The 25,517-nt window shown below is 30.1% G+C and overlaps 2 protein-coding genes across 3 annotated transcripts; one reads left to right on the plus strand and one right to left on the minus strand.

Annotated features, from left to right (window-relative positions):
- The first annotated feature begins 8,744 nt into the window (after nt 1-8,744).
- On the plus strand, nt 8,745-12,040 carry LOC120072825 (putative pectinesterase/pectinesterase inhibitor 34). The gene is made up of 3 exons (XM_039025339.2): nt 8,745-10,110; nt 10,288-10,424; nt 11,071-12,040. Exons 1-3 carry the CDS (start codon nt 9,137-9,139, stop codon nt 11,766-11,768), a joined length of 1,809 nt encoding a protein of 602 aa, XP_038881267.1. The 5' UTR covers nt 8,745-9,136; the 3' UTR covers nt 11,769-12,040.
- Nucleotides 12,041-20,476: 8,436 nt separating this feature from the next.
- SOS3 (Calcium-binding EF-hand family protein) lies at nt 20,477-25,178 on the minus strand. 2 transcript variants are annotated; one of them, XM_039025352.2, is made up of 9 exons: nt 25,040-25,178; nt 23,715-23,888; nt 22,435-22,517; nt 22,271-22,330; nt 22,055-22,163; nt 21,885-21,937; nt 21,295-21,375; nt 21,096-21,208; nt 20,477-20,961 (listed from the first exon to the last, which is right to left on the minus strand). In XM_039025352.2, exons 2-9 carry the CDS (start codon nt 23,788-23,790, stop codon nt 20,898-20,900), a joined length of 639 nt encoding a protein of 212 aa, XP_038881280.1. In that variant the 5' UTR covers nt 23,791-23,888; nt 25,040-25,178; the 3' UTR covers nt 20,477-20,897. The 2 variants fall into 2 exon arrangements, with proteins under 2 accessions (XP_038881280.1, XP_038881288.1); XM_039025360.2 differs by lacking the exon at nt 25,040-25,178 and adding an exon at nt 24,003-24,208.
- Nucleotides 25,179-25,517: the final 339 nt, after the last annotated feature.

The raw sequence follows: 25,517 nt of genomic DNA on the forward strand, positions 1-25,517 counted from the left end.
ATCAGTATTTATCAATATATTTTTTTTGTTATTTTAGTAAATAGTTTAATTTTTTTTTATATGTGAGAATTTTCTTAAAATAAATTATAAAAAGACAATATTTACATTTTCTTCCATTTTTTTCTTTTGATAAAGTTATATTTTTCTTCTTTTTTAGTAATTAAATGTTATATTGTTAGTGGGAAAAAATAATAATTGTTTACAAAACCATTAGAGAGAGATAGGTATATATATAAATAATAATTATTAACATATTCCATTTGGATGAGAGTGTCGGTGGATTCCGTTTGAACCCAACTTTTCCTTTTTCTCCATGCATTTTTTTTCAAACTTTGCTGTGACGAATATATTTCATCATTCTTTAGTAATCAAACACTTAATTTAATGCAAAGACTAAGTTAAAAAAAAAAAAAAGGAACACTTGATAAAAGATTGTTAACATATTGATCCACTTATCAAAATTTAGATATTTAATTATTTAATTGATACAATCCTAAGTTTTAAACAAAAATTTTCAACCGAAACATAATAAAAAGTGTAAATTAATATACTCACGAAAATTTAAAAATTGATATACTTAAAAAAAAAAAAATTAGAGTAGAAATGGATATTTTTTAAATAAAGAAAAAGTAGCATATATTATTATGTTGATTCAATTTTAGTGTGTCAGACAATTTTAATTTCAATTTAGTGTGTGAGACATAATTTCAATCAACTCTAGTATGTCAGAAATATTTTCAATAAAAAAAATGGTTGTGCATTTTATTAAATGTACTTTCAAAATGTGCTAAATGTTAACAATGTTAATTATTTTAGACCGAGTCAAGCAAGCAATATATTAATGAAATTTCCCCATTTTTTTCATGGTTTTAATTTACCCTAAGAAGTTTAGACTTAGATATGAGAAATGGAGTTATGGTTCTTTCTTCTTTTACACCTGTACTTCAAATCAATGACATATATATATATATATTGGAAAAAATGCGTTTTTGTCCTAAATTTTTTATTTAGTTTCTATTTGATTCTAGTTTTGGGTCTAATTTCTAATTGGTCCTTAGGTTTCAAAATGTTACACATTTACTTCTTACATTTTGAGTTTAGTTTCAATTTAATCCTTAGATTTCAAAATGTTACAATTAAACCCTTGATATTTTAGTTTTGTTTCAATTTGGTCCCTATGTTTGAAGATTTACACTTTTAACTTCGATTTTTCACTCAATACTCATTTTTCATCTTTATTATTAACGTATCTTAAATCTAAAAGAATTATAATTAGTCAAGTTTCAGTATTTTTCATCACTTTTAAAGTTATATTTAAATTTTTGTTTCATAATTAAAAGATGTCGATGTAAATTATTGAAAATGAATATTTAATGAAAAAATTAAGATTAAAAATGTAAAATTTTGAAACATAGAGATAGAGACCAAATTGAAACAAAACTCAAATCTCAAAGATAAAATTGTAATACTTTAAAATCTAGAGGCTAAATTGAAACCAAATTCAAAATATAAGAATTAAATGTATAACATTTTGAAATTTAACAACAAAATAGAAATTAGACCCAAAATCTAACGATGAAAAAAATACTTCTCTCTGTTTAAGATATATAGAGACTATTCTTTACCTTATAGACTTTATTCTAAAGTAAAAGAATCTACATTTTTTAAAAAATGGAACAACATCCTTTGACGATAAAGAATGTCATTTTTCATAACTTTTATATTTAGTACAATCTCATGCTTCTTAATTATCTTTGGCCTTTTTCTTTAAAAATTAATTGTTTTGAAGTTTTTCATTTCTTAATTACTCTACTTTTAGATTAATGAACAAGATGTGGTAATTAATTAACTGACCTAATTTAGTAGGATTTATCCAAATTATTGTTTGTTTGGATAACTATCTCTAACCTCCTATTATTTGCATATTTTAGCCCAAAGGCAGTAACTTTAACTTGCAAGATTACTACATCATCACAAGGAAACTTTTAAATGATTGACCTATTGATAGACTTACGTTTTGGCAATAAAATAAACTTTCTATTCTATTTTGAAATTAAATTATCCAATTATAAATATTTTAATAAGTATTTTATATTAAAAAAAGAAAGAAGGAGAAGAAGAATAATCAAAGGTTCTGTCCCTTGAAAAACAACACCTAACTACAAATACATCAATAAACAAAATGTAAATACAAAGTTTATTGGAGTACGAATATATAATGTTGGATAAGTTAAAAGTACGAACATTCTCATTTTGAATTTTACTTAAATAAGTATTATATCAATAAAGATTCGTCTCTTTCAACCTAAGACTTTCTTAAATGAAATTCAATTAAATAAAATTATACGTACAAATGAACATTCTTGTTGTATTTCAATCTTTTGTTACGATCATCTCAATTTTTCAACAAGTTTCAATCAAAATTTATATATTTCAAATTTGAAAAGAGAAAATACCCACCTTTTAAGTGTTTAATATAAAAAAAAAGGTAAAAAGAAAAAAAAGAATGAGAAAGAAAGAGAAGAAAAGCAAGAATATATATAGTATTGTTGGTGTCTTTCAATTAAAAGGACATGATGAAATGGCATTGTATATCACAATATTTTGAGTTGGAATAGAATTTTCATTTTGGATGGTTTGAAAACAATAAGAAGTTTCTTTGTCATTAAGCTTCTCATATCAAAGTAGAATCCAAAGTTAATTTAAGACTTTTTGCACTCTGGCTCAAAAAAATTGGACATATATCAGTCTAGATGTAGGTGGAAATTTACAGAAAACATCCATTAAATTGACATAAATCCATGCCATATATTCTTAATAATTAAACTTTATAATATAAAGTCCACTTTCTTTGATACCCACTAATCAAAATCCTCCCTTTCTTCTTTCCAAAGCAAAACCATCATTTTGTGATGAGAATACCAAATAACTAACACCAAAGAAAAGTGATATGAAGTGGAATATAAAGTACTACAAAAGAGAGGGAATAAAAGGAGGGTGGAAGGTGCTTCAAAAGTACTACTTTTAAAACATAATTGGTAATTGTTGTTCATTAAATCAATCATATAAATATAATACTATCATCCTTTCATTTGAGTTGAGCTTTGTTGTGGGTGTCTAGTGGCGTTGACCTCTAACCCGCTTCCCTCTAGTGTATCTCGAGATTCTTCGAGCTAACCTGCGTAAGAGATCTTCGTACCAATGTGGTGTTGACCTCACTGCACTCCAATGGTTAAGTTAGCACTAGAAGTGGCTAATTCAGCTAAAAAAAATAAGGTCGGGTCTCTCCTTTGGAGATTACTTACTCCCTCATTTTGAGGTGGTTGAATGAGGCTATTTATAAGTTTGTCCTCTGACACATATCTACAGTTACATGTGACGATAATGGTGTTAGGGATGTTTGTGGTGCTCAAGGTTGTAAGGTGTCAGTTTGGACCCAACTTGGTTATTTCTCAATTGGTACATATTTCGACTTTGCTGGTTGACCTAAACCTCGAGGTATTGATATTTCACTTTTGAGAAGTGCGCTCTACTATGCCTTTTTCTAGTACACTTTGGGCTTGGACCTGCCTGTGGGCTTTAGGCATTGCCTTAGAAAATCCTCAACAACATACATAGAATTAAAAGATTACATCACGAGAAACTAATATAGAGAATCACTCAAGATAAGAGGAGAGAAGTGTGGAAAAAACTCACCATTTCAAAGCCTTTCTTGCAAGGTTATGAGCTAGAACATTGTGAGAACGATGAATGTGGAAAAAGATAATCATAATCTACATTATGACTTTAGCCTCATCATTAAAGAAAGAGACTTCAATTAAATTAACATTGTTGAGGGTTGCCCAAGATCAGGCCCAAAGCTCATGGGTGGCCCAAGCTACTGAAGTATGGGAGGAGGCATAGAGGAATGCACGTCTCGAATGGGGAAAGTCAATGCCTCAGGGTTTGGATCTACCAATTGAGCCGAAAAGAATATATACCAATCAGAAAATAATTGAACTGTGCATGGTCTAACACCTTGCAATCTCGAGTGTCAAAAATAACCCTAACATCGCCAACGTTACAGTAACCAGAGGCGAGTATCAGAGAAAGGGTCTTTAAATAGCCCCATTCGACGACTCCAAATAAGAAAAGCAAGTAATCTCCAAAGGAAAATCATGATCTTACTTTTTATGTACTTAGTTGAATTGTACACTCTTGTACTAACTTAGGCATTAAAGTTGGTAACCCCGCTAGCGCAATAGCACTTTCAAAAGATTCACGAAGCGATTATGTTACATTTGTTCTCATCCATGAAGAAGTCAACCAATTCGAATTTAGATAGCCGATGGCACAATGGGCTTATCTTGAATCTCCACCCCTGTTTCGGAGAAAATGGTTTTAGAAAATGGGGTTAAAGAAAAAGGTTTTCACAATACTTGAGAGCATGTTTGAGAAAATGCTTGTCGTAAGCTAAAAAGCAATAAGGGACAACAACAACTTAATAATATGTAACTCCGAGTATCAAGGTATGATAATTAGTCTTACTTGGGTACATTCTAAGCAATAAGGGCCCCCATAAAGTACATTCTAAACAAAATATTGATTGTCACCCTTGCATATGAAAATGGCAAGAAGTCACTTATAACAAAAAGTACAAGAAAAGTAAACTGACTTGCATAATGAAATACATAATATGAAAGCATGATAGAAAGGGGTTGGTTTGGACATGTAGCCTTGAGCAACATGGCTTGCCAAGCATGACCATGACACTCCACACTACACTGATACGAATATCTCTTACGCAAGTTAGCTTGGAAAGCGAGACCAGACCTGTAGAAGTGGTTTAAAGGTCAAGCCCACGAGGGGCCTGCAACCAACGACAACGAACATGGACGATCCGAATACCAACAAACATCATGTCCATTTAGTAGCTTAACTACCTCCAAACAATCATATTCAACCATAATATGATGTAAGTTGATAGACAATGTCTCATCAAGACCATTACATATCTTTTGTACCTCAAGGATTTTGACTTCTCTACAACTAAAAATGTAGCATATACCAACTATACAAACACGCCTTAGATGATCCCAAACCACCCAACCTGAATTTCAAAATGAGTAGCAGAATTTCAAACGACATTATCACAACCGTCCTCTTATAACAGAGTAAGTTATTGTTTATTTAATTTACGTTTTCTCTGTACATTTTTTTCTTAAAGAAATATATTAATATCTTCGAATGAGTTAGGTGATAAGCCTTCTAATTGAGATGCATGTATTAACATTTGGAATTAAAATATTTTAAAACTAAAATATTAAAAATCAACCAAAGATATATTTAGCTATCTTCTACATCATTAATGAAAACGTGCTTTCATAAATTATTCTTAACCAATTGCAATTGCCTTTGATTGAAAACCTTAATGATTGTTGATTAAGCAATGGTAAATATAAGACACATTTATTTGATATTCCCAATAATTTTGCATTCATGTGAGTCATTATATCATTTTATCTTATTGTAATTATAACAAGGTAAGTTATAATTATTCAAATTAGGGGGCTATTTTTCTAAAAGTATGGATTAAATTAAAAAGTTCCTTTCTTTTCTTTCTGAAAAAAATAAACACAAAAAAATAAAAATAAAAATGGTAAAATTAGGATGGGTCTTTAGACAGTCATCTTTATTTGGAATAAACAATAAAGGAAGAACTTGTTAAAAAAAAAGGATCAGCTTTCATTTAAACTAATAATGAATGCTTACAAGTTAGTTGGAACAAATTGAAAGCATTGTTTAGCTTTCCAAATATTTTATTAGATACTAAGAACAAAGTGTGCTTAGCTTTGTTAAAGGTTTCACTTTCTTCCAAATATGGTCCAGTATCATAAAGACACCTAAATTTAACCTAGGTTAATTATTCAAATGATGAGAACTAGTCTTTTATCATTTTTACTAACCTCGTATTTATACATGAGAACAAATTTGTTTTGTGTCAAACTGAGTTTCGCTTAATAATAATGTACATACTTTTCTTTCTTCCAAGTTGGATATTCGATCATATTCTTATCATAGTTGTACTAAAAGAAATTACATTTGTTAATTTAATGTATTGAAATAATTCTTTAATATTAGGCCAAAGCAAAAATTAGGTGCTTAATCCACTAAGTTTGCCCTTTAACAAGATCGTCTAAGAGCACTAGTAAAAGGAAATTAAAGGTCTCTATCAATTATGCCTTTCAAATTTGGAATAGGGCGTTCATTATTTGAAGAGGAATTGAAGACTCATAAATAGCAAAATGTTATCCATAGCAAAAAAAAAAAAAAACAAAACAAAAAAAACAAAAAAAACAAAAAAACAAAAACAAAAACAAAGAAAAAAAAAGTGATATGGTATAGTGTGGATCATAACTTTATTCATAAATTTGATCATATCGTGTTTCCGTAATTCATAGGATATCAATAATTTGATATCTGACCAATATGAGTATAGTTCAATGAATTTGTATTATCGATTTCGAAGTTAGAGGTTTATTCTTCCACTACACATATTATATTGTCTACAAATATAATCACAATAATAACTTGACATCTACTTGCACGCACCAATTCAAGCCCATTAGCTTAGTAATTAAAGCATCCATTACTATTCTATGCATTTCTATTTTCCATTCTTGTAATTATTGAAGTAATAAAAAAGAAAAATATACCTATTCATAAGTCACAATTTTTAGGTTAAATTATATTTTAGTCCATGAACTTTCAAGCCAGTGCTTGAATTTTTAAAAGCATACCTAATAGGTTTATAAACTTTCACTTATATGAATTTAGGATAACGATCACGAGTTGACTTAATAGTAAATAGGGAGTATGATATTGATAAACGACGAAAAATTCATGATTTTGAATCAGGATGCTACAAATCCTAAGTTAAACAAGAAATAGATAATTGAATTTTACAAAATTCCTAAAACGAGGTTAATTAAAAACCAATTATTATGCACATTAATTATTTATAAGAAATAGATAATTCATTTTTACAAAAGTCATGAAATGAGGTCTTCATACTTAACCATTCAAACTATATATATGCTTATTAAGTTTAACATCAATATGAACTTTAAATCTACATTTGAAAGAAATATTACATTGGAGAAGAAATTTGAATTTATGAGATGAATGTTTTAGCCTTGAAAGGTGTATATAAATTCCCTTGTTGTATAATAATATCACATATTCTAAAAAAAAAAAAAATATATATGGATCTTTCTTTCTTTCTTTTTTTAAAAGGAATACCCCATATTATTTAGAACATATAGATTTCAAAACAAAACGATCATGTTAAAAGGGATAGTTGTTTGAAGATTATGATATTTGATGGCGAGCTAATAAATTTTGTGATGTTTGAAACCTTTTTTTGAAAAAAATTATAATAAACATTGTTGGCAAATGGATCTTGCACGAGTTCGTCATTGTTGCAGCCTCTCATTGAACTTGACCTTTGGTCTACCGAGCCTACCACACTTCGATTCATAATTTAGCAGTTTAGCTAAGCTCACAAAAGTATTTATGGTCATTTGGTTTATGGTTTTAAAGATGTCCAAGAAGGGAATAAGGTTGCTGGGAATCAAAAGATTACTGTGTTTGGTTGTACATGAAAATGTTATTAAAATTTTATGGTAATAAAATTAACTTTGTATTTTATTTATAAAATTAATCATGGACACTTCTATAAAATTTTGATAGATTAATTTATAAACAATAAATTCAATTCAAAGTTTTGAGCAAAATTAATTATTTAACTATTAAATAATAATACTAATTAAATTATTAATTATAGATATTTGTAAAATGAGTAATTTATGACTAAAGTTATTTGATTACATAATTTGATGGATCAATTTGATGAATTTATATAAATATAATGTATTATTTCATAAAACAATTAAAATCAGTTAAAAAAAAATAAATATACAATTTGTGATTAAAAAATAATACATTATAATTAATCAACGGTAAACTAACTATAATTATTAAAAAATAATCTCATAAAATATTAATCATAATAATAATTAATTAACTATATAAATAATTTATTAATGAATTTATAGTATTAATGCATTTGTTCTTTACGGTTTATCATATAATTAATTAATTTATTCATGAATCTGAAGTAATTAAAATAAAATATTATAATTTAAAATTTAATATAATTTTTAAATTACAAATTTAATATTCATATATTAATTAATTTTAATAATATAAAATAAAAAACAAATTCATGTATTAAAAGGAAAAAGAGAGTGGATATCAAGAAGACCCACACTTTTGGTTCAGTATCATCTATGGTATAAGGAATGCTTATTGCCATGCCTAAAGTTTCAAAACTTTACCAAACAAGAGGATTTGTATCATTTACTCATTCTCACCCTTATTTCCATCCCAATTCCCTCACTCCAATCGCCTCATTAGAGATTACTAACTCTTCTCATTTAGACTCATCAGATGAGACTATTCTTACAATCTTAGAGATAGTTTGTAGGGCTTGAGGTTGCAAGCATCAGACTAAGCACGATTAAATTATATTTGCCGATAGGTATATATTTAACAGCTCGACTAATCGACCTAAAACTAAGACTATGATTTTTGTCCATACTTCCAAGTTTTCCTTGGACTTCAACTTTGCTCGGGGTAACCTTCGACTAATATAAATATTAATTTTATATCTAAGAAAACTTAAAAACTTTAAATCTTTAGTCGTAAAATTCGATTAGGTGAAAGAGGGGTGAATACAAAATTAAAATAGAGTTAATATATTAATTGACATAAAGTATGAGAGAGGAGTTAGAATATAAGGTAGCATTCCCAAATTTATTAAATCCTAATGTATGTGGTTTTGTTTAATTAAAGTGATTAACATAAAGTAAGCAATAACTTAGTTAGTAAGAGAAGAGAAATAAATCATCTTGTGTGTGTTTGTGAAGAGAGTGGGCAGAGTTTGATGAAGTAGCAGCCAGCTATTTGTTTCTTCATCCCTTCCAATTTCACCTCTCACTCTCACTCCCACAACCCACCACTCTCTCTCATTCCCATTTATATTTACTCAAATCAACCTAAAAATCCCCCACCCCCTTTCTCTTCCATTTCCATTATGGGCTACGGCAGGCTCAACGAATCCGACCCCGGCGGCACTTCCTCCGCCGCCTTCCAACTCTCCGACCACCCCATTTCATTTCCCACCCCTAGTCGAAGCAGAGCACAACTTTTCCTTATTTCCCTTCTCTCCCTCCTTCTCATCGTCGCCGCCGCCGTCTCCGCCACGTTTCTCATCGGCATCCGAACCGCCTCCCCGGCTCGATCCGACCGAAATCTCCCTCGCAAACCGACTCAGGCTATTTCCAAAGCTTGTAGCCGAACTCGCTTCCCGAGTCTCTGTGTCAACTCCCTCCTCGATTTCCCTGGTTCTCTCAACGCCAACGAACAAGATCTCGTCCACATTTCCTTCAATATCACTCTTCAGCATCTCAACAAAGCTCTCTATTTGTCCTCTGAGATTTCCTCTCTTCAAATGGATCTTCGTGTTCGTTCCGCTTACGATGCTTGTCTTGAACTCCTTGACGATTCCGTCGACGCTCTTACGCGTTCCTTACAGTCCGTCGCGCCATCTTCCTCATCCGGTACACCACAGCGCCTTGGCTCATCCGAAGACGTCATTACCTGGCTTAGCGCTGCCCTTACTAATCAAGACACATGTACGGACGGATTCTCTGAGCTCTCCGGTACTGTCAAAAACCAAATGGCTGATAAACTTCACAATTTGTCCGAACTCGTTAGCAATTGCTTGGCGCTGTTTTCCGGTAGTGAAACGAGCGATTTCTCCGGAGTGCCGATTCAGAACAAACGACGGTTGATGAACGCCGGAGACAACGAGGATACTTCCGGTAACTTCCCCGGGTGGATGAGTCGGAGAGAGAGGAGGTTACTGACGTTGCCGGTGGGAGCGTTACAAGCCGATATTGTGGTTTCTCAGAACGGTAACGGAACGGTGAAGACGATCGCCGAAGCGATCAAAAAGGCGCCGCAGTACAGTAGTAGAAGGACGATCATATACGTGATGGCAGGAAGGTAATTTTGAATTTGAATTTGATTTTTTTTTTTTTTTAATTTGCAACTGTAGCGCGTTCTGGTTTGACTTACGTGTCACGATCGTGAACTGTTTTCACGTGGTTTGAAAAGCACGCGCCATACGAATGTGGCTCTCCGATGGATTTACGGAAACACCCTTCTTCGTCTTTTCTGCAGGTACGAAGAGAAGAATCTGAAAGTGGGGAGAAAGAAAACGAACCTCATGTTTGTTGGAGATGGCAAGGGTAAAACTGTCATTTCGGGTGCTAAAAGTATCTTTGATAATGTGACAACTTTTCACACGGCGTCGTTTGGTAATAATTCTTATCTATTTTATCTTACTTTCAATTATTTTTTTAGTTTTTTGACCAGAATAATTTAGGAGGTGCGAATAATTCTTTGTTATAAAGTAAAAATGACTTTTCTGTTCTTCAAAGAAAAATAAAAAAATTAAAACAACCCACGTGTTAATGCAGCCTTGAATGTACTGGCACGTGCCGTCTCAAATCTCGCTCTTCCTCTTGTCGGATTTTCCTAATTAGACCAAATTACCCTTCTATTATTGCCTATACAAAATAGAACAATGATTACACGCAACTATTCATATATTTTCCACCTCTTTATCCCACATAAAAGAAATTTGAAAAAAATTAATTTTTTAAAAAAATAAAACTGCTACCAAAACATGTATCTTGGTGCATCAAGGAAAGACCCAAGTTTTTCTCATAAAAAATATGTCGTCAATCAAAATTTTAAATTACTTTGTTTATTTTTTTTTTTACTATTTGTATAAAAATAAAATGTATGACAGTTTAAGTCGCACCTAATCAATTTTTCTTTTAAAAATATTATCTAAATATATTAACAATATAATAATTCCCACTTAACTCCTCCATTAGTCAATTGCATAAAGATTGCCAATAATTCATTCTCATCATATTTTGCTTCTCCCGTTCACAGCGGCTACCGGCGCCGGTATAATCTTGAGGGACATGACATTTGAGAATTGGGCTGGACCGGGGCGACACCAGGCGGTTGCGCTTCGAGTCGGCGCCGACCATGCAGTGGTGTACCGCTGCAACATAATCGGGTATCAAGACACTCTCTACGTTCATTCGAACCGTCAATTTTACAGAGAGTGCGACATTTACGGGACGGTGGATTTCATCTTCGGGAATGCGGCGGTGGTGTTTCAGAACTGCAGCATTTACGCTCGAAAGGCAATGGCGCTTCAAAAGAACACAATCACGGCCCAAAACCGGAAAGATCCGAATCAGAACACCGGAATTTCAATCCACGCCTGCCGGATTTTGGCCACCTCCGATCTAGCATCGTCCAACAGCTCTAACCCGACGTATCTGGGCCGTCCGTGGAAATTATACTCTAGAGTCGTGTATATGTTATCGTACATAGGGAGCCACGTGCATCCACGCGGTTGGTTGGAGTGGAACGCCACGTTTGCATTGGACACGTTGTATTACGGTGAGTATATGAATTATGGGCCGGGTGGGGCGGTGGGCCAGAGGGTGACGTGGCCTGGGTATCGTGTCATAACGTCCACGGTGGAGGCGAGTAAGTTCACGGTGGCTCAGTTCATTTACGGCTCCTCGTGGTTGCCGTCCACCGGAGTTGCATTCCTCGGAGGGCTAAATGTGTAATTTCGCTAATTGTATTATATATAAGGTGGTAATAAAGAAAGGAGGAGGAAAAGAAAAAAAAAAAACGTTGGTAAATCCACGATAAGGTAAAAAAGGTGGGTAAAAAGTGTCGGCATAAAACACCATATAATTTAATTGTGAACATTTTTTTTAAATTATTCGTGAATGTATGGATAGTAATTTATGTTCTATTCTTTTTTCCTCTTAATTGTATTGTAACTGAATATTATCTGATTTTTTATAATATTATTAATAACGCATTAGAATGTCGATATATTTTCTAAATTTTCTATTTTCCTATTATTAATCATTACTGTTGGTTGGATATATTATATATATAATTAGAAAATAAATAATAGATAATGTCAACAGACAACTTGTTCAATAAGAAAAACTTTTTTTTTTTTTTGGGTGTCTTTCCTTTGTCTTTAGTGATTTCGATTTTATTAGTTAAATATAATGGTTATTCCAAATTTCCAATCATGATATGGTGTTGTTGAAACTGATTAAAAGAAAAAATGAAAATCCATTCTTTTGAGATAAAATTAAAACATTTACCGTTAATTTTAATTTTAAATAAAATATTATTATATATAGGTCAGATCTTTTAATCTCCACTAACACATTATTATATGTTTCAAAAGGAGAGAAAAAAAAAAGAATGATTTTTAGATTAAAGTCTCACTTTTCTGAAATTTAATTTATTATTTTTAAGAGTTAAAACTAATAAAGTAATGATAGTTTTTAGTGATTCATGTTCCATATATATGTTTATGTCCATATATTTCTTTTCTCTAACTTTTTTTTAATATTTCTCTCGATTTACACCATGGTAAAATTATAAGAATTGAGATGAAAGAAAAAAAAAAAAAAAAAAGAAGAGAAGAGAAATCATTTGAAAAAAATACTTGATGCATTCTAGATTCTAAAATAAGTTTATATTCGTTGGACTATCTAAATGTCTAATCACAAAATTTCACTTGACAAATTTTATGAAATGATTATTTTTAGAAAAGATGGAAGAAGATGCATGAAAATGAGTGTAGCTTAAAATATACTTAAATATTCTTTTAATACAACAATTTGAGATGTAGAATCGAATCATCGACTAAAAAATTCAGATCAACTATCGTTAAGTTGGTTATACTGAAGTATCGCTGAATCACGAGAAACGACGTGCATGAGAGGAAAATAATATTAAGAATAATAAAAATGAGAAATGAAAGAGAGAGAGAGAGAAAGAGTGAATACGGTGAGAGAGTGACGGTGGGATGTGTTTGGTTGAAGTAATTATGAATAAAATGAAATGGAGAGGCAAAGAGGAAAGGCAAAGGGTGTCGGTGGCCAATCCCTAAATTAAATGTCCCATTGAAAAAACAACACAAACCCTAATTTGCATTTACTCTTTTATTTATTTACCCCAACCTAAGCCGCTACCCATCACATCAATATTTAACCTTTTTTTTTAAAAAAAAAAAAAAAGGAAATGTTCATTTTCTTTCCTTATTCTATTTTTCCTTACTCATACAACATTAAACTAAGAAAAATACATTTTTATCTTGAGTTTAATTTAAAGTCAATAAATTTCAAAATATTATAATTTTAGTATTTGAATTTTCTATTTGATTTTAATTTAATTCTTAGGTTTCAAAAAGTTACAACCTTATCTTTAAATTTAAATTTTGTTTCAATTTCATTTTAGATTTTAAGATTCATGAATTTCACCTCGATTTTATAATAAATATTTTAATGTTAATATTTATTAATTAATTTAAAATAATTAAAAGAATTATAATTAATTAAACTTCCCTATTTTTCCATTAGAACTAAAATTATTTTTAAAAAGTTACTTCATTATTATTTTAGATTAATAAACAGACATCTATGTCAAAATTAAAAGTGAGTATTTAATGAAAAATCAAAGTTAAATGTATAAACATAAAATCTAGGGATCGAATTGAAATTAAGAGATAGATTGATTGTGAATACTTTTGTAGAGTTAGCTCTAATTCAATATGGAGAGATATTTTTATTGTCATTAATTTTTTGTACATAATTTTTGTATTCACATTATTCTCCATATATATTCACTTATTTCCATGTTATTTTTACATTCACATTACACATATAGGTTTTTAAAATTAATTTCATAGTTCAAGTTAGAGGGTTATTTGTTATCACTCATTTGGATATACAAACTTGACAAGTAAGTTTTAAAATCTTCTTAGGCTTCAAGTTTTTATGCTTTTAAATCTATATGATAGAATGTAATATTCTTATTGTTAATACTTTTATAGAGTTAATTCAAAATTAATATGGAGAGATATTATAGAAGGAAAACAACAATAGAGATAATTGGGGCATCATCTTCAAAGAAGAAAAACGTTTTGGGTTCTGATCAATCTTATATAGAATTCAATATAGAAGAACTACTTGTAGATCCTAGTCTAAGAACCAAAATTTATGTTTATAGTTATAATATTTGAGATCAAGTTTTGTAGAGCATATTTGCGAAAAGATCATTATCAGCCTTGAAATCATACTTTTCTACTTAAGAAATTTGGTACAAAGTTACAAAGTCAAGACGATTTAACCCATCTTGATTTCGTGAATATTTTAATTGGCTATAATATAACATTTCAAAGGATGACACATTTTGTTTATGTTGCTATCTATTCAAACCAGAAGTAAGTGAAGAGTCAGGATGTAACTCTTTTGTTAGTGAAAGATTTTCTAATTGGAAGAAAAACAAGAAATTGCATATTTATGTTGGTGGTCCTAATAGTGCACACAATTAGGCTTTGGGTAAATGTGAGGTTCTTTTGAAACAAAAACAACATATTGAGACTTTTTTAAATAGGATGTTGACCAAGCACGAGTTGAGTATCGAGCTCGATTAGGTGCATCGATTGATTGTGTTCAATTTTTATTACGACGAGGACTTACATTTCGTGGATATGATGAGCCAGATGATTTGAAGAATTAAGGTAATTTTCTTGAACTTTTACAATGGTTATGCAACCATAATAAGGATATTGAAGTCGTGACTTTGAAAAATGTCCCAAATAATTTGAAATTGACTTCACCTGATATCCAAAAAGATGTAATACATTTCATTGCAGTAGAAGTTGTTAATATGGTTATAAAAAATATGAGTGGTAGATAGTTTTTTTATCTTGATAGACGAATCAAAAGATGTATCTTCAAAAGATTAGATGTCAATTGTATTGCGATATGTGGATATATAAAGGTCATATGATTGAAGGATTTGTTGGAATCATAGATGTCAATGATACAAGTTCTCTATCATTTAAGAAAGATATAGATGATTTTCTTCCTCAACATGGATTAAGCATCGCAAGTTTATAAGGACAAAGATATGATAGAGCAAAGTAATATGCAAGGTTAGTTCAATGGATTGAAAGCAAGAAAATGAATGTGTTTTTTTACGTTTAGTGTTTTTCTTACCCGCTTCAATTAGCTCTTATAACTAATAATAAAAATAATGTGGAAATTACTGGTATGCTTTTTATTGTTACAAATATGGTGAATGTAATTGGGGTGTCAACAAAACGTTGAGATATTTTATGAGAGAAACATAAAATGGAAATTTTTTAAGCTTTAAATAATGGTGAAATATTAAGTGGCCAATGATTAAATCAGAAGACAATGGTTAAACGATCAACTCGATGGGGATCACATTACTACACTTTAATGGGATTTATTACAATGTTCTCTTTAGTAGTAGATGTACTTAAGACAATTGTGCAAGGTGAATCAAATTCAGAACAAAAATATGAAGCAAAGACTCTAATTATAAGTTCAATTCTATCTTTTGACTTTGTTTTTCATATACATTTTATGAAAATTATCTTGGGAATCATAAATGACTTGTCTCAAATATTACAAAGAAAGGATTAAGATATCGTGAATGCAATGAATTTAGTCAAAAATTGTAAAGAAAGACTGTAGAAAACAAGAGAGTCTGATTGGGATCCGTTGTTGAGTATGACTTCTGATATCTATCATAATCATGATATTGAAGCCGTTAAAATGAATGACCTATTTCTAATTCAAGGACAACAAAGACAAAAATCTCAACTAGTTACAAATTTACATCATTATCATGTTGAAATTTTCTATGTCGTCATTAATATGCAACTTCAAGAGCTGAATAATCGTTTTACTGAAACAAATACTGAATTGCTTCTTTGTGTGACATGTCTAAATTCGAGTAATTCATTCGTTTCTTTTGATAGAAAAAAGCTTAGTCAACTTGCTTAATTTTACCCAAGAGACTTTTTCAGCTATTAAACTCTCTATGCTTGAGGATCAACTTCAAAATTACATTATTGATATGTGTTCAAATATTGAGTTTGTTGAGCTAAAAAGCATGTGTGATCTTGCAGTAAAAATGGTCCTGGTGAATAAAGACAGGGTCTATTAATTAGTTTATGGATTACTCACCTTGGTGTTCATTTTACCTATCACCACAGCTATTATAGAGAGAACATTTCTGCTATGCCTATTGTGAAGACTTGATTGCATAGTCGAATGGGAGATCCATAGATGAATGATTGTCTTATAGCCTATATTGTAAATGATTTATTTGTTAAGTTAAATACTTAAGTTGTCATGGATCGATTTCAAAATATGAAAACTCGTAGGAGACAATTGTAATGTACTAAATTAGTTAATTTATGAAGTTATGAATATTTTTTTACATTCATTTATAGATTTTATTTATTTTGCCTATAATACCCTCCATATAAAATTTCTACCCCTGTCACTAGACATGACCTCATATAATAATTAAGGAAGTAAACATATTTGTCCTTTATGGCTTCCTAGCATTAAATTGTTTGTATCATTGTATGTGTTATTATAAGGTTGCTTTATCTTTTTAACAAGGCCAGTGAGCTTTTAATCCCCTCGAATATCAAGATTTATCCTCTTAAAAGGTGGCTTGGTTTAAGTTTTTATAAATGTATGAGAATAAAGGATATCTAGGAATAAGATGTCTTGAGACTCAAAGATTAATTGTGTTTAGTTGTGCATGAGAATGCGATCGGAATTTTATGAACAAAAATTATGTTTGTATTTAATTTATGAAATTAAGCATGATTTTTTTGTTATCATTCTATTACATTAATAAATTAACCTATAAATGACATTCAATATATTGATAAAAATCACAATTAATTATAAATCAATAATAATTTTAATTATAAATATTTTAAAATTAAGTAATTTATAATTAAAATCAACCAATTAATATATTTAATGAACGTCATACTAATTATAATCTGATACTTAATCATTTTTATAATTAATTAAGTACAACACTAGTAATTTTAATTTTAATTAAATAATATAAGAGAATATATTTAAATAAACAAATATAAAAAGTAAAAAAATGAGATAAAAAATGATATATTAATCAAGAACATATATATATATATATATGATAGGTTAATAATGAATGAAGTAATAAAAATTTATCACAATAAATTATTAACTTATTATAAATAAACAATAATGATTATATGCTCATAATGAATAATCAAACTAAAATTAATCACAATAAATAGTTACTTGATTATTAAAAAACAATAAGGTAATAAATTATTATTATTGAAAACAATAGTCCTAGTTTACTAATTAAATATATTTAAGATATTGTTAGCTAATAAATTAATAATTTATATAAAAAGATAATTCCATACATCCTCTCTCATTTTTTTTAATACGTGGGTGAGGGAATTGAATCTCTAATCTTGAGGTCAATACTACAAACATTATGTCAGTTGAACTATGTTCATTTTGACCCAAGAAATGGTGATTTGAATTTTCACCCCCTCTCATTTCTCAACCAAATCACATAAAATTTTAACAATTTTTTTATAAAAAAAAATGTACTTCCAAATTGGAAAATTGCATTGAATTTATTTGATGTGGAAGAAGAGGAAGTCTCATCTCTCTACAAACTCATGGTAACGCCGTATTTCTCTTCGGCTGTGTTTAGAATGCATTGTTAAGTGGTTAATTAAAAAAAAATCATTTTGAAAAAAATGAGTATTTGACAACCATTCAAACTAGCGTTTGTAGTGTATTTTTAATAATTTTTGTATAAAATATTTAAATAAAAATGAGTTTTTTGAAACGTATTTTTTTTTTTCAAGTCAATCCAAATGGACCATTTATTTTACCGATATTTTTGTATTTTTATTTTTAGTAAAGTTGTAATTACATAAAAAAAATTTGGAAATTTAACTGAAATGACTTAACACTCATAATCTCATATGATTGCATCATGTAAAAATTGATGTCGTTCACTGTATTTAGACAGTGTTTGTATATAAATCCAATTGATTGATCCCTCATCCGAAAATCAAACCTTGTCTATAAAAGGATAGATTATAGAATTGCATCAATATCTAAATCCAGACAAGTGAGGGAGACTGTTAGATGATATAATTAAATTTATCTAAACTTTTAGATTTATCGGTTATTTGAATCTAATTAATTGATTTGCTGCGTAGGTTTTTGGATATTATATATGCAGATTACTTTGATACTTTATGTAAACTAGAATTTATTTGGTAACGAAGATTTGGAAACTATATATCTGTACAAATGTACAAATGTACAAATGGACGGGGAAAGAGAGAAAATAAGAGACGAGGGATAAAGAAGAGATATTAAAAGTATATATTCTTTTCAAGTCATCTTTATCGTATCAATTTCAATTTTCTTAAATAAATTTAATGCTATTATTAGTAGAGAGACTTTTTAAACCTATTCTTAAAAAATCATAAACTAAAAATAACTAATTTAAAAAATAAAAAACTAAATGACCAGACAAAAAATATTTTTTCCCCCTAGAGTCCACATTATTCCTTCATTTTAAATGAAAAATTGTGCAATAAGTGATAGTGGTGTTACAAACTTTAACGCCATTAAATTGTCCAGCTAATTGTCCAGCTGTCTCTCAACTTCATCACTTTGACTCATCTTCATATACACATCAAAACTTTGAACTTTAAATTGATGGCTTTCTGGATCATCACACAGTTTTTTCACAATTATTTTGTAAACATTATGTTTCAGCAACAAATATATATGGGTGCATCCCGAACCTTATTTATCTTTGTACATTTCATCAAATTCTTTAATCATAACTTGTTATGTGGTAATTTTTTTAATTAATTTTTTTTATGTGAGTGATGAAAGTGAGATGCATAAAAATATATGTAACAATATTCTTTTCAAGAAATTGAAGTTTAAACTTAGGAGTAACGTCTTCTTTTGGGTATAAAATTGATATTCATTAAGAAAGAACACCATTTATTTTGAGGATGATTTGTAGTAGATGTGTTCAACCTTCTTTTTATAGTGTATACAAATATTTAGTTTTTTTGTTGTGAATTATGAAAATTAGATCTTTTATGTATATTTTGGATAGAATTTGTGGCTCTCCCTTTTTCATATATATATTGAAAGATATGGTGGGCTTTCTTTCTTTCATTATCTCTTAAATTATAAAGTTATATTTAGATGGTTTATCCGATTTGGCATATTTGTGGTGCCTTCCGTTATTAGAGAAAAGTGAATGTTTTTTTTTTTTTTTTTTTAAAAAAAATACAATTGGGATAAGAGATTAAAACCACAAATCTTTTGGTTACTAATATACTCTTACGCTGATTGAACTATATCAGTTTCCCTCAAAATCAAGAATATAAACTAAATTAGTTTATATTCTTGATTTTGAGGTAATTATATTTCATCATGATTTGATTTGAATAAATTGATTTAATATTCATCGAGTGAAACGAAGTGAAAAGACTATGGTAAGATTGATTTTAACTTTACACTCTAAGCATTTTGAGATATTAAAATTCTCTGATAATCATAGTTTAAGGGTTGATAAAATTGTTCATTTTTCCCATGAGGATTTTCTCCTAACGGGGTTAAGATTCCTGTTTAGGGGGAAAATGGGTAAGATAATGGGAAAAAATTCTCTAAAAGCTAAACGTTTATTAGGACCGTCCTTACCACATTGCCTTTACCCTTTCAACTTTTTAAAAATTTATTGTCGTTATATTGTATAAATTTTATATTTAAATTTCAAGTTTTATTATTTAACAATCAAGATAATGGATATCTTTGTATTGAATATTTAAATTTAAATTAAATGTATAAATAATTGGATAAGCAATTATTCAAAATTGAGTAGTTTCTTTGGAATTAATCATAGAAACAAATATTAAAAATTTTAACTATTTAATTTTAAACTTTTTCGATTATTGTTAATTGTTTTTTCTTATATAAAAAAATGTAAAAAATTCTCTGCAAGAAACTCGATCTTCACAAAATTACTTGGAAAATTTGGTGAGTATATGAAATAAAATGGTAAGCGGGGATGGAAAACCAGCCCAAAAGAAATTTCATTGCATTTTACCTTTAGGGAGAAAGGAATAAAAAAAAAAAAAAAATTAATTTGATGATTATCAATAAACGTCAGAATTTCAATATATTATGTGGTCACAAACAAACTCAAAAACAAGAAAATGTAGTATATTTCTATTAAACCGTTGACCAACACCTACTTGAACAAAATAGGATTTTTTGTAGTAGTTCTAGTTTCAATGACTCGATTATTACTGTTATCTCATAACATGCCTAAAGAAATAAATCATTTCTCAACGTAAGAGTTCAAAGTATCATGTTATTGTATACTCCCAACATGAATATATATATATACTCTTGCTAGTTCACACCTCTATTAAAAGTTTCAACATTTTTATGCACATAATGAAACTCTAGAGATTATCTACAATGGTTAATTCAGATCTTCCTAAACGTGGAATTGGACTTGCCAACTTACATTTCACAGAATACCTGAGATACTTTTCCTGAAAAATCATACCATTTGGATCGAGCCCACATGACCTACACAAGAATCTGTATGCAATTGGCTTCAGGAAAATGGATGGGACTATTGGAGTGAAATGACTGCAGAGTTCACCAATTGGCGCTTCTTTAGAGTGAGCAACCTCCGTATCTTTTGATTATCGTCGGAGGCATTCTTGTTGAACTGGGAAAACTTATCGGATTGATAATGGTCTACTAAACATCTGAATCTTCAACTTCTGTACTTGCAACAAAACTTGGGAATGCCATGGTTATATCCCTGAATCCATGAAAGTAGAATTATTAAAGCATGCAAGAGAGCATAATGGCTAAACAAGCATACTCAACTAATGATCTACATTCTAAGATAACATTAGACATTGCAAGCCCGACAATGTTCTCATCATTACGTACTTTAGATATGGTAATGTCATGTTCTTGATCAATGATGGATACTTCATCACAAACTCCCTCCACTCTTCTTGATCAATCTTTCCATCACCGTTCATGTCTGCTTCATTAAATGTCTGCAGTAAAAGACCAGAATCAGATGATTTTTTACTCCAAACAAATCAGTAAAAGTACGAGGTATATAGCATAGGGCGATGAAGACCTTTTCCACAATTGTTTCAATGACATCATCCGAAAGGATCAACTCTGATTCATGAAGAAGAGCCAAAACCATTTCCTTCAACTGCGAGAACAAAATTGAGATCATAAGTTGGAGGAAAGTCTTCAATATGTATAGTGTTATATATATCCAGTTAGAAGTTGAAATTTACTCCAAATTTCATAGTTGGCCATGCAGAATGTCTCAAATCATCAATTGATTCAAAAGCTTAAGCTAATTAATGAACAAAAATTTAATATTACATCATCTAATACTCCCCGTCACTTGTGGGTTTGAAATATGTAGACAAACCAACAAGTGTAAATCAATATTAATTGGAGTTTGAACATAGGACTTCTTGAACCACCTAAGCATATACCATCTTAAATCACCAATTGACCAAAAAAACTTAAACGGATGGGTGAAGGAAAATTTAATATTATGTCATCTAATAGAATGAAATGATAGCTAAGACAAAAACATCGTTGAAAAAGATCCAGACAGAAAATATTGCAAAAAATGGTTAACAGAAATTATTGCTTTCAACAGAAGGATTCTGCATACATAAACTCGAAAGAAATAACAAGATTCACCTCTTCTTGCTCTATAAACCCAGTCTGCCTCAAATCATATAGCCTAAAAGCAACTGCAAATTAAAACATAATTATCAGCAAGTCATTGTTTGAAGAACATAAATTTACTTTTGTATTTAATTAATGAAAATAGGTGATGTACAGTACCAAATATCAGGAATAGTTCTCACATGTAATTTTATCTTTGATAGATGCATTAGGATGAAAGATGCCCAATGATCTGACGAACTCCCCAAATTCAATAACCCCATTGCGCTTCACATCAAATAAATCGAAAATCTACATTAAGAAGAAAAAAGATCCACAGTTTTTCAGCAATTAAGGAAAAAAGCAGAGGTACATGAAGATTTGCAGCATAAAGGGTGTTATAGAAGCCAGCTACATACTCTATCTGCAAATAGATTTTTCATATTTCTATTTCTGAACAATGCAAGCTGAAATTCTTCCTGGGTATTCGATGCAGATGTTAGTATAGAATATCGATTATAAATCTTTTGGAATTAATGTAATAGAAAAAATTACTCACAAATAATTAGCTAATACAACGTACCCTATGGATTAGCCCATCATTAATAATTGAACTGCTCAGTTTCTTGAAAAGCTCATATAATGCCTCTACCTCGCTCACTGTAACTGCATCCAAAATACACAAAAATTTGAAGATGCCCACCATAGTTTATAAAGTAGCTTTTGGGAAGCCTTAAAATTGTATTTGAAATCAGTAGCCGACGAGGATTCAAGTTGAAATGTGGGATGTTTAAACTGAGATACAAAACCTCCTGGCAGAATCGTCGTAATACACTTTCTATCTTATCTACCTTCAAATAAAACACACTTTAATATATAAAGGGACGTTTGGAGTACTAAGTTGGTTATTATATTTAGTGGTTATTATAGTTTATGGGTTATAAGGGGTTGTTTGTTTTGCTGGAATGAGATGAGTTTGGAATGGAATGTAATCCAAATCTCATGTTTGGATTGAGCATTTTGGGCCTAATTTGTAATACTAAACTCATTTTGTTCTCACAAGTTTTTAACCTAGCCATCTTTCCCACCATTTTCACGCTTCACGATCCCATTTCTATTTCTCACGTATCTCAACACTCCTCTGATTCCTAATAATCTGATTACATTCCAATCTCCCAAACAACCCCAATAGTCTATGTTTGGGGTTGAGACTATTAGCCTGTGTTATAATAGTCTGTGTTTGGGATACAAACTATTTTAGTCTACGTAGGAAATAGTAAACATTGTAATAGAGAGGGAGAGAAAGGATGACTGGAAAATAGTAAACACTGTAACAAAGAAGGATTTGAAATAGTTGTAGATTATCTAAAACAGAAGGGTAGTCCTTAAAGAAAACACTCAAAAGGCAAACATAACTAAAAAAAATTCCTTGTGGCACTATTTTGACAGAAATGAAATCGACACGCAAAGAAAGTGCACAGTAAAGAACGACATAGAGATTTGCATGGTTCACTAACAATGTGTTAACTACGTCTACGAGCTGAGAGAGAGATTTCATTATTTGAGAAAAATATCAGAAAATACAAATACAGATGCATCAGCGAGGTTAGAGGGTTTATATGACATCCCTCTAAACCCTAGGCCCAAAATCATAAATTACATATAATCTGTAAACAATTTTAATTTACGAGACGTTTAGAGCACCAAATAACAGATTCAAAGCATAACATCATGCACAAATACTTATTTCATTTTCCCATTGAAGCAAGCCCAGTGAAAAATGAAGATTGTGGCAGAGGCAGAGAAGTTCCATTCATTAGATAAAAGTTGAAAAGAAATTAAGAGGCTTCTTTTGCTACTTACAAGGTGTTTCTGCAGCAAGGACAATGGGATCCTCATATCCTTGAGATTTCGGTTTCTTGGAATGATAGCATCCCATGACAAACTAGTACAGCATAAAGCAATCGGAAACTTCTAGTCAGCAAGCAAAAGAAATCTTCCACGTACCAATCAATAGAAAGCAGCTCGTTTTCATGCCTATAGTTGAGCAAGATTTGAGCACATGAACTTGGTCAAGTGAGAAAAACAAAAGTGATTAAAAACATGCAGCAATGTGCACACCAATAAGACCCCAAATTTTAAAATTCAAACCATTATTGACAAAGGAACAGTGAAAGAGAAGTCCATCTGCAAAAGTAGGTTTAATTTCCCTTCCCCATAAAAGTCCACCCATTAAGGCCGTCTCCAAGCATGTTGAAAGAGAAAGAAATGAAAGGACACAACTTCTAAATAAACAATCTACAACTTCATGTTTTTTTATTTCTGCGGAAAGTGTTAAACTAATCATGGTTGATTCTGGATCGCATCCTATGACCAAACCCTTCATTTTTTATTTAGTTTTTTAAATGTTCAACCTTTTCCTTTTCACTTTGTCAGGTTGCTCAATTGAATGAAATCCACTTCTAAATCTTAAGACACGGTTTGGTAACTATTTGATTTTAAGTTTCTTATTTTTTAAAATCTAGCATATACACACTCATTCCACCTCTAAATTTCATGTCTGTCTACTTTTCACAAATGTTTTAAAAAATCAAATTGGAAAAGTAAACAGAAGAAGTTGTTAACAACTTGTTTTTGCTTTTGAAATTGGGCTATAATTCAATGATGAAATGGAGAAACAACTCTTGCATTATTGGAAAATGCCTCTTTTTTTTTTTTTTTTTCTCCTCACAATCTCACAGAAGAATACAAATGTTGATTTTACAAGGGGAGGAAAACCCAAAAGAGATAATATACTTTTATATCCGGGGACCATTGGAGCTTGATGTAAGCTAAGATTGTCAAGGAAACAAGACAAAAACAAAATTATTATAAACTTTTTTTCGGGGGGGTGGGGGGTGGGGGGGAGGGAAGATAAAAACAGACGTATGAAGTTATCCCTAAGCAATTCATAAGAAATTCCATAAATGTAGAAAAATAGAAAGGAAAATAAGGCAATCACAGTTTTGTTCTTCGCTTAGACCAGGCAGAAGGGAAATTATCACAATTCAAACAAAGAAAACTTGCATTTCAATGGAGAATAGCAGAAGAAAACAAGAATCAAGTTGGATATTGAAGAAAAATAGAAGAAAACGAAAGAAGCATAGTTAAAAACTGAAAAATGGGTGGAGTTAAGAGTAGTGAAGGACCTATTACAGAGATTATGGGAAGGCTCCGGCGACCATTTTGAAGCTTGATTTGTGTTAATAATGGCTTCAAAGTTTTGCAGGGTCCCGTCTTATCCTTTATACCGTCCATTTGATCTGCTCCCCCATCTTCATCAATCGCTTTACCTTTATCTCAAAAGTCAAAATTATTAAATTACTCCTTTTATTTTTATTTTTTTACAATAATAATATATATTTGATTAAAATATATTTTCGTCATCTTTGTTCAATTTTAGTTTTCATACTTTCAATAAATCTTAAATTTAGTCCCTCAATTTTATCCAAACTTATTAAATAATAATAATAATTTTTATAGAAAAAAATAAAATATGTAATTATATTTTTGAAATTTATAGTAATTATATTATAGATAAACAAAACAAAAAACTTGTTAAAAAATCAACAATAAACTATCATTAAGGACTAATATTAAGATTTATTAAAAGTATTGAGGCTAAAA

This window comes from Benincasa hispida, chromosome 1, assembly GCF_027475165.1.
Source record: "Benincasa hispida cultivar pf3 chromosome 1, pf3_genome.v1.1, whole genome shotgun sequence".
Taxonomy (NCBI): Eukaryota; Viridiplantae; Streptophyta; class Magnoliopsida; order Cucurbitales; family Cucurbitaceae; genus Benincasa; species Benincasa hispida.

Coding starts and splice junctions, on each gene's coding strand:
- LOC120072825 (XM_039025339.2), top strand. CDS start 9,137: ATGGGCTACGGCAGGCTCAACGAATCCGACCCCGGCGGCACTTCCTCC. Junction 10,111..10,287: donor ATATACGTGATGGCAGGAAG/GTAATTTTGAAT, acceptor TCTTTTCTGCAG/GTACGAAGAGAAGAATCTGA. Junction 10,425..11,070: donor TTTTCACACGGCGTCGTTTG/GTAATAATTCTT, acceptor TCCCGTTCACAG/CGGCTACCGGCGCCGGTATA.
- SOS3 (XM_039025352.2), bottom strand. CDS start 23,790: ATGGGATGCTATCATTCCAAGAAACCGAAATCTCAAGGATATGAGGAT. Junction 22,164..22,270: donor AAAATCTATTTGCAGATAGA/GTATGTAGCTGG, acceptor TTCTTAATGTAG/ATTTTCGATTTATTTGATGT. Junction 21,376..21,884: donor GGTTTATAGAGCAAGAAGAG/GTGAATCTTGTT, acceptor TTGTTCTCGCAG/TTGAAGGAAATGGTTTTGGC.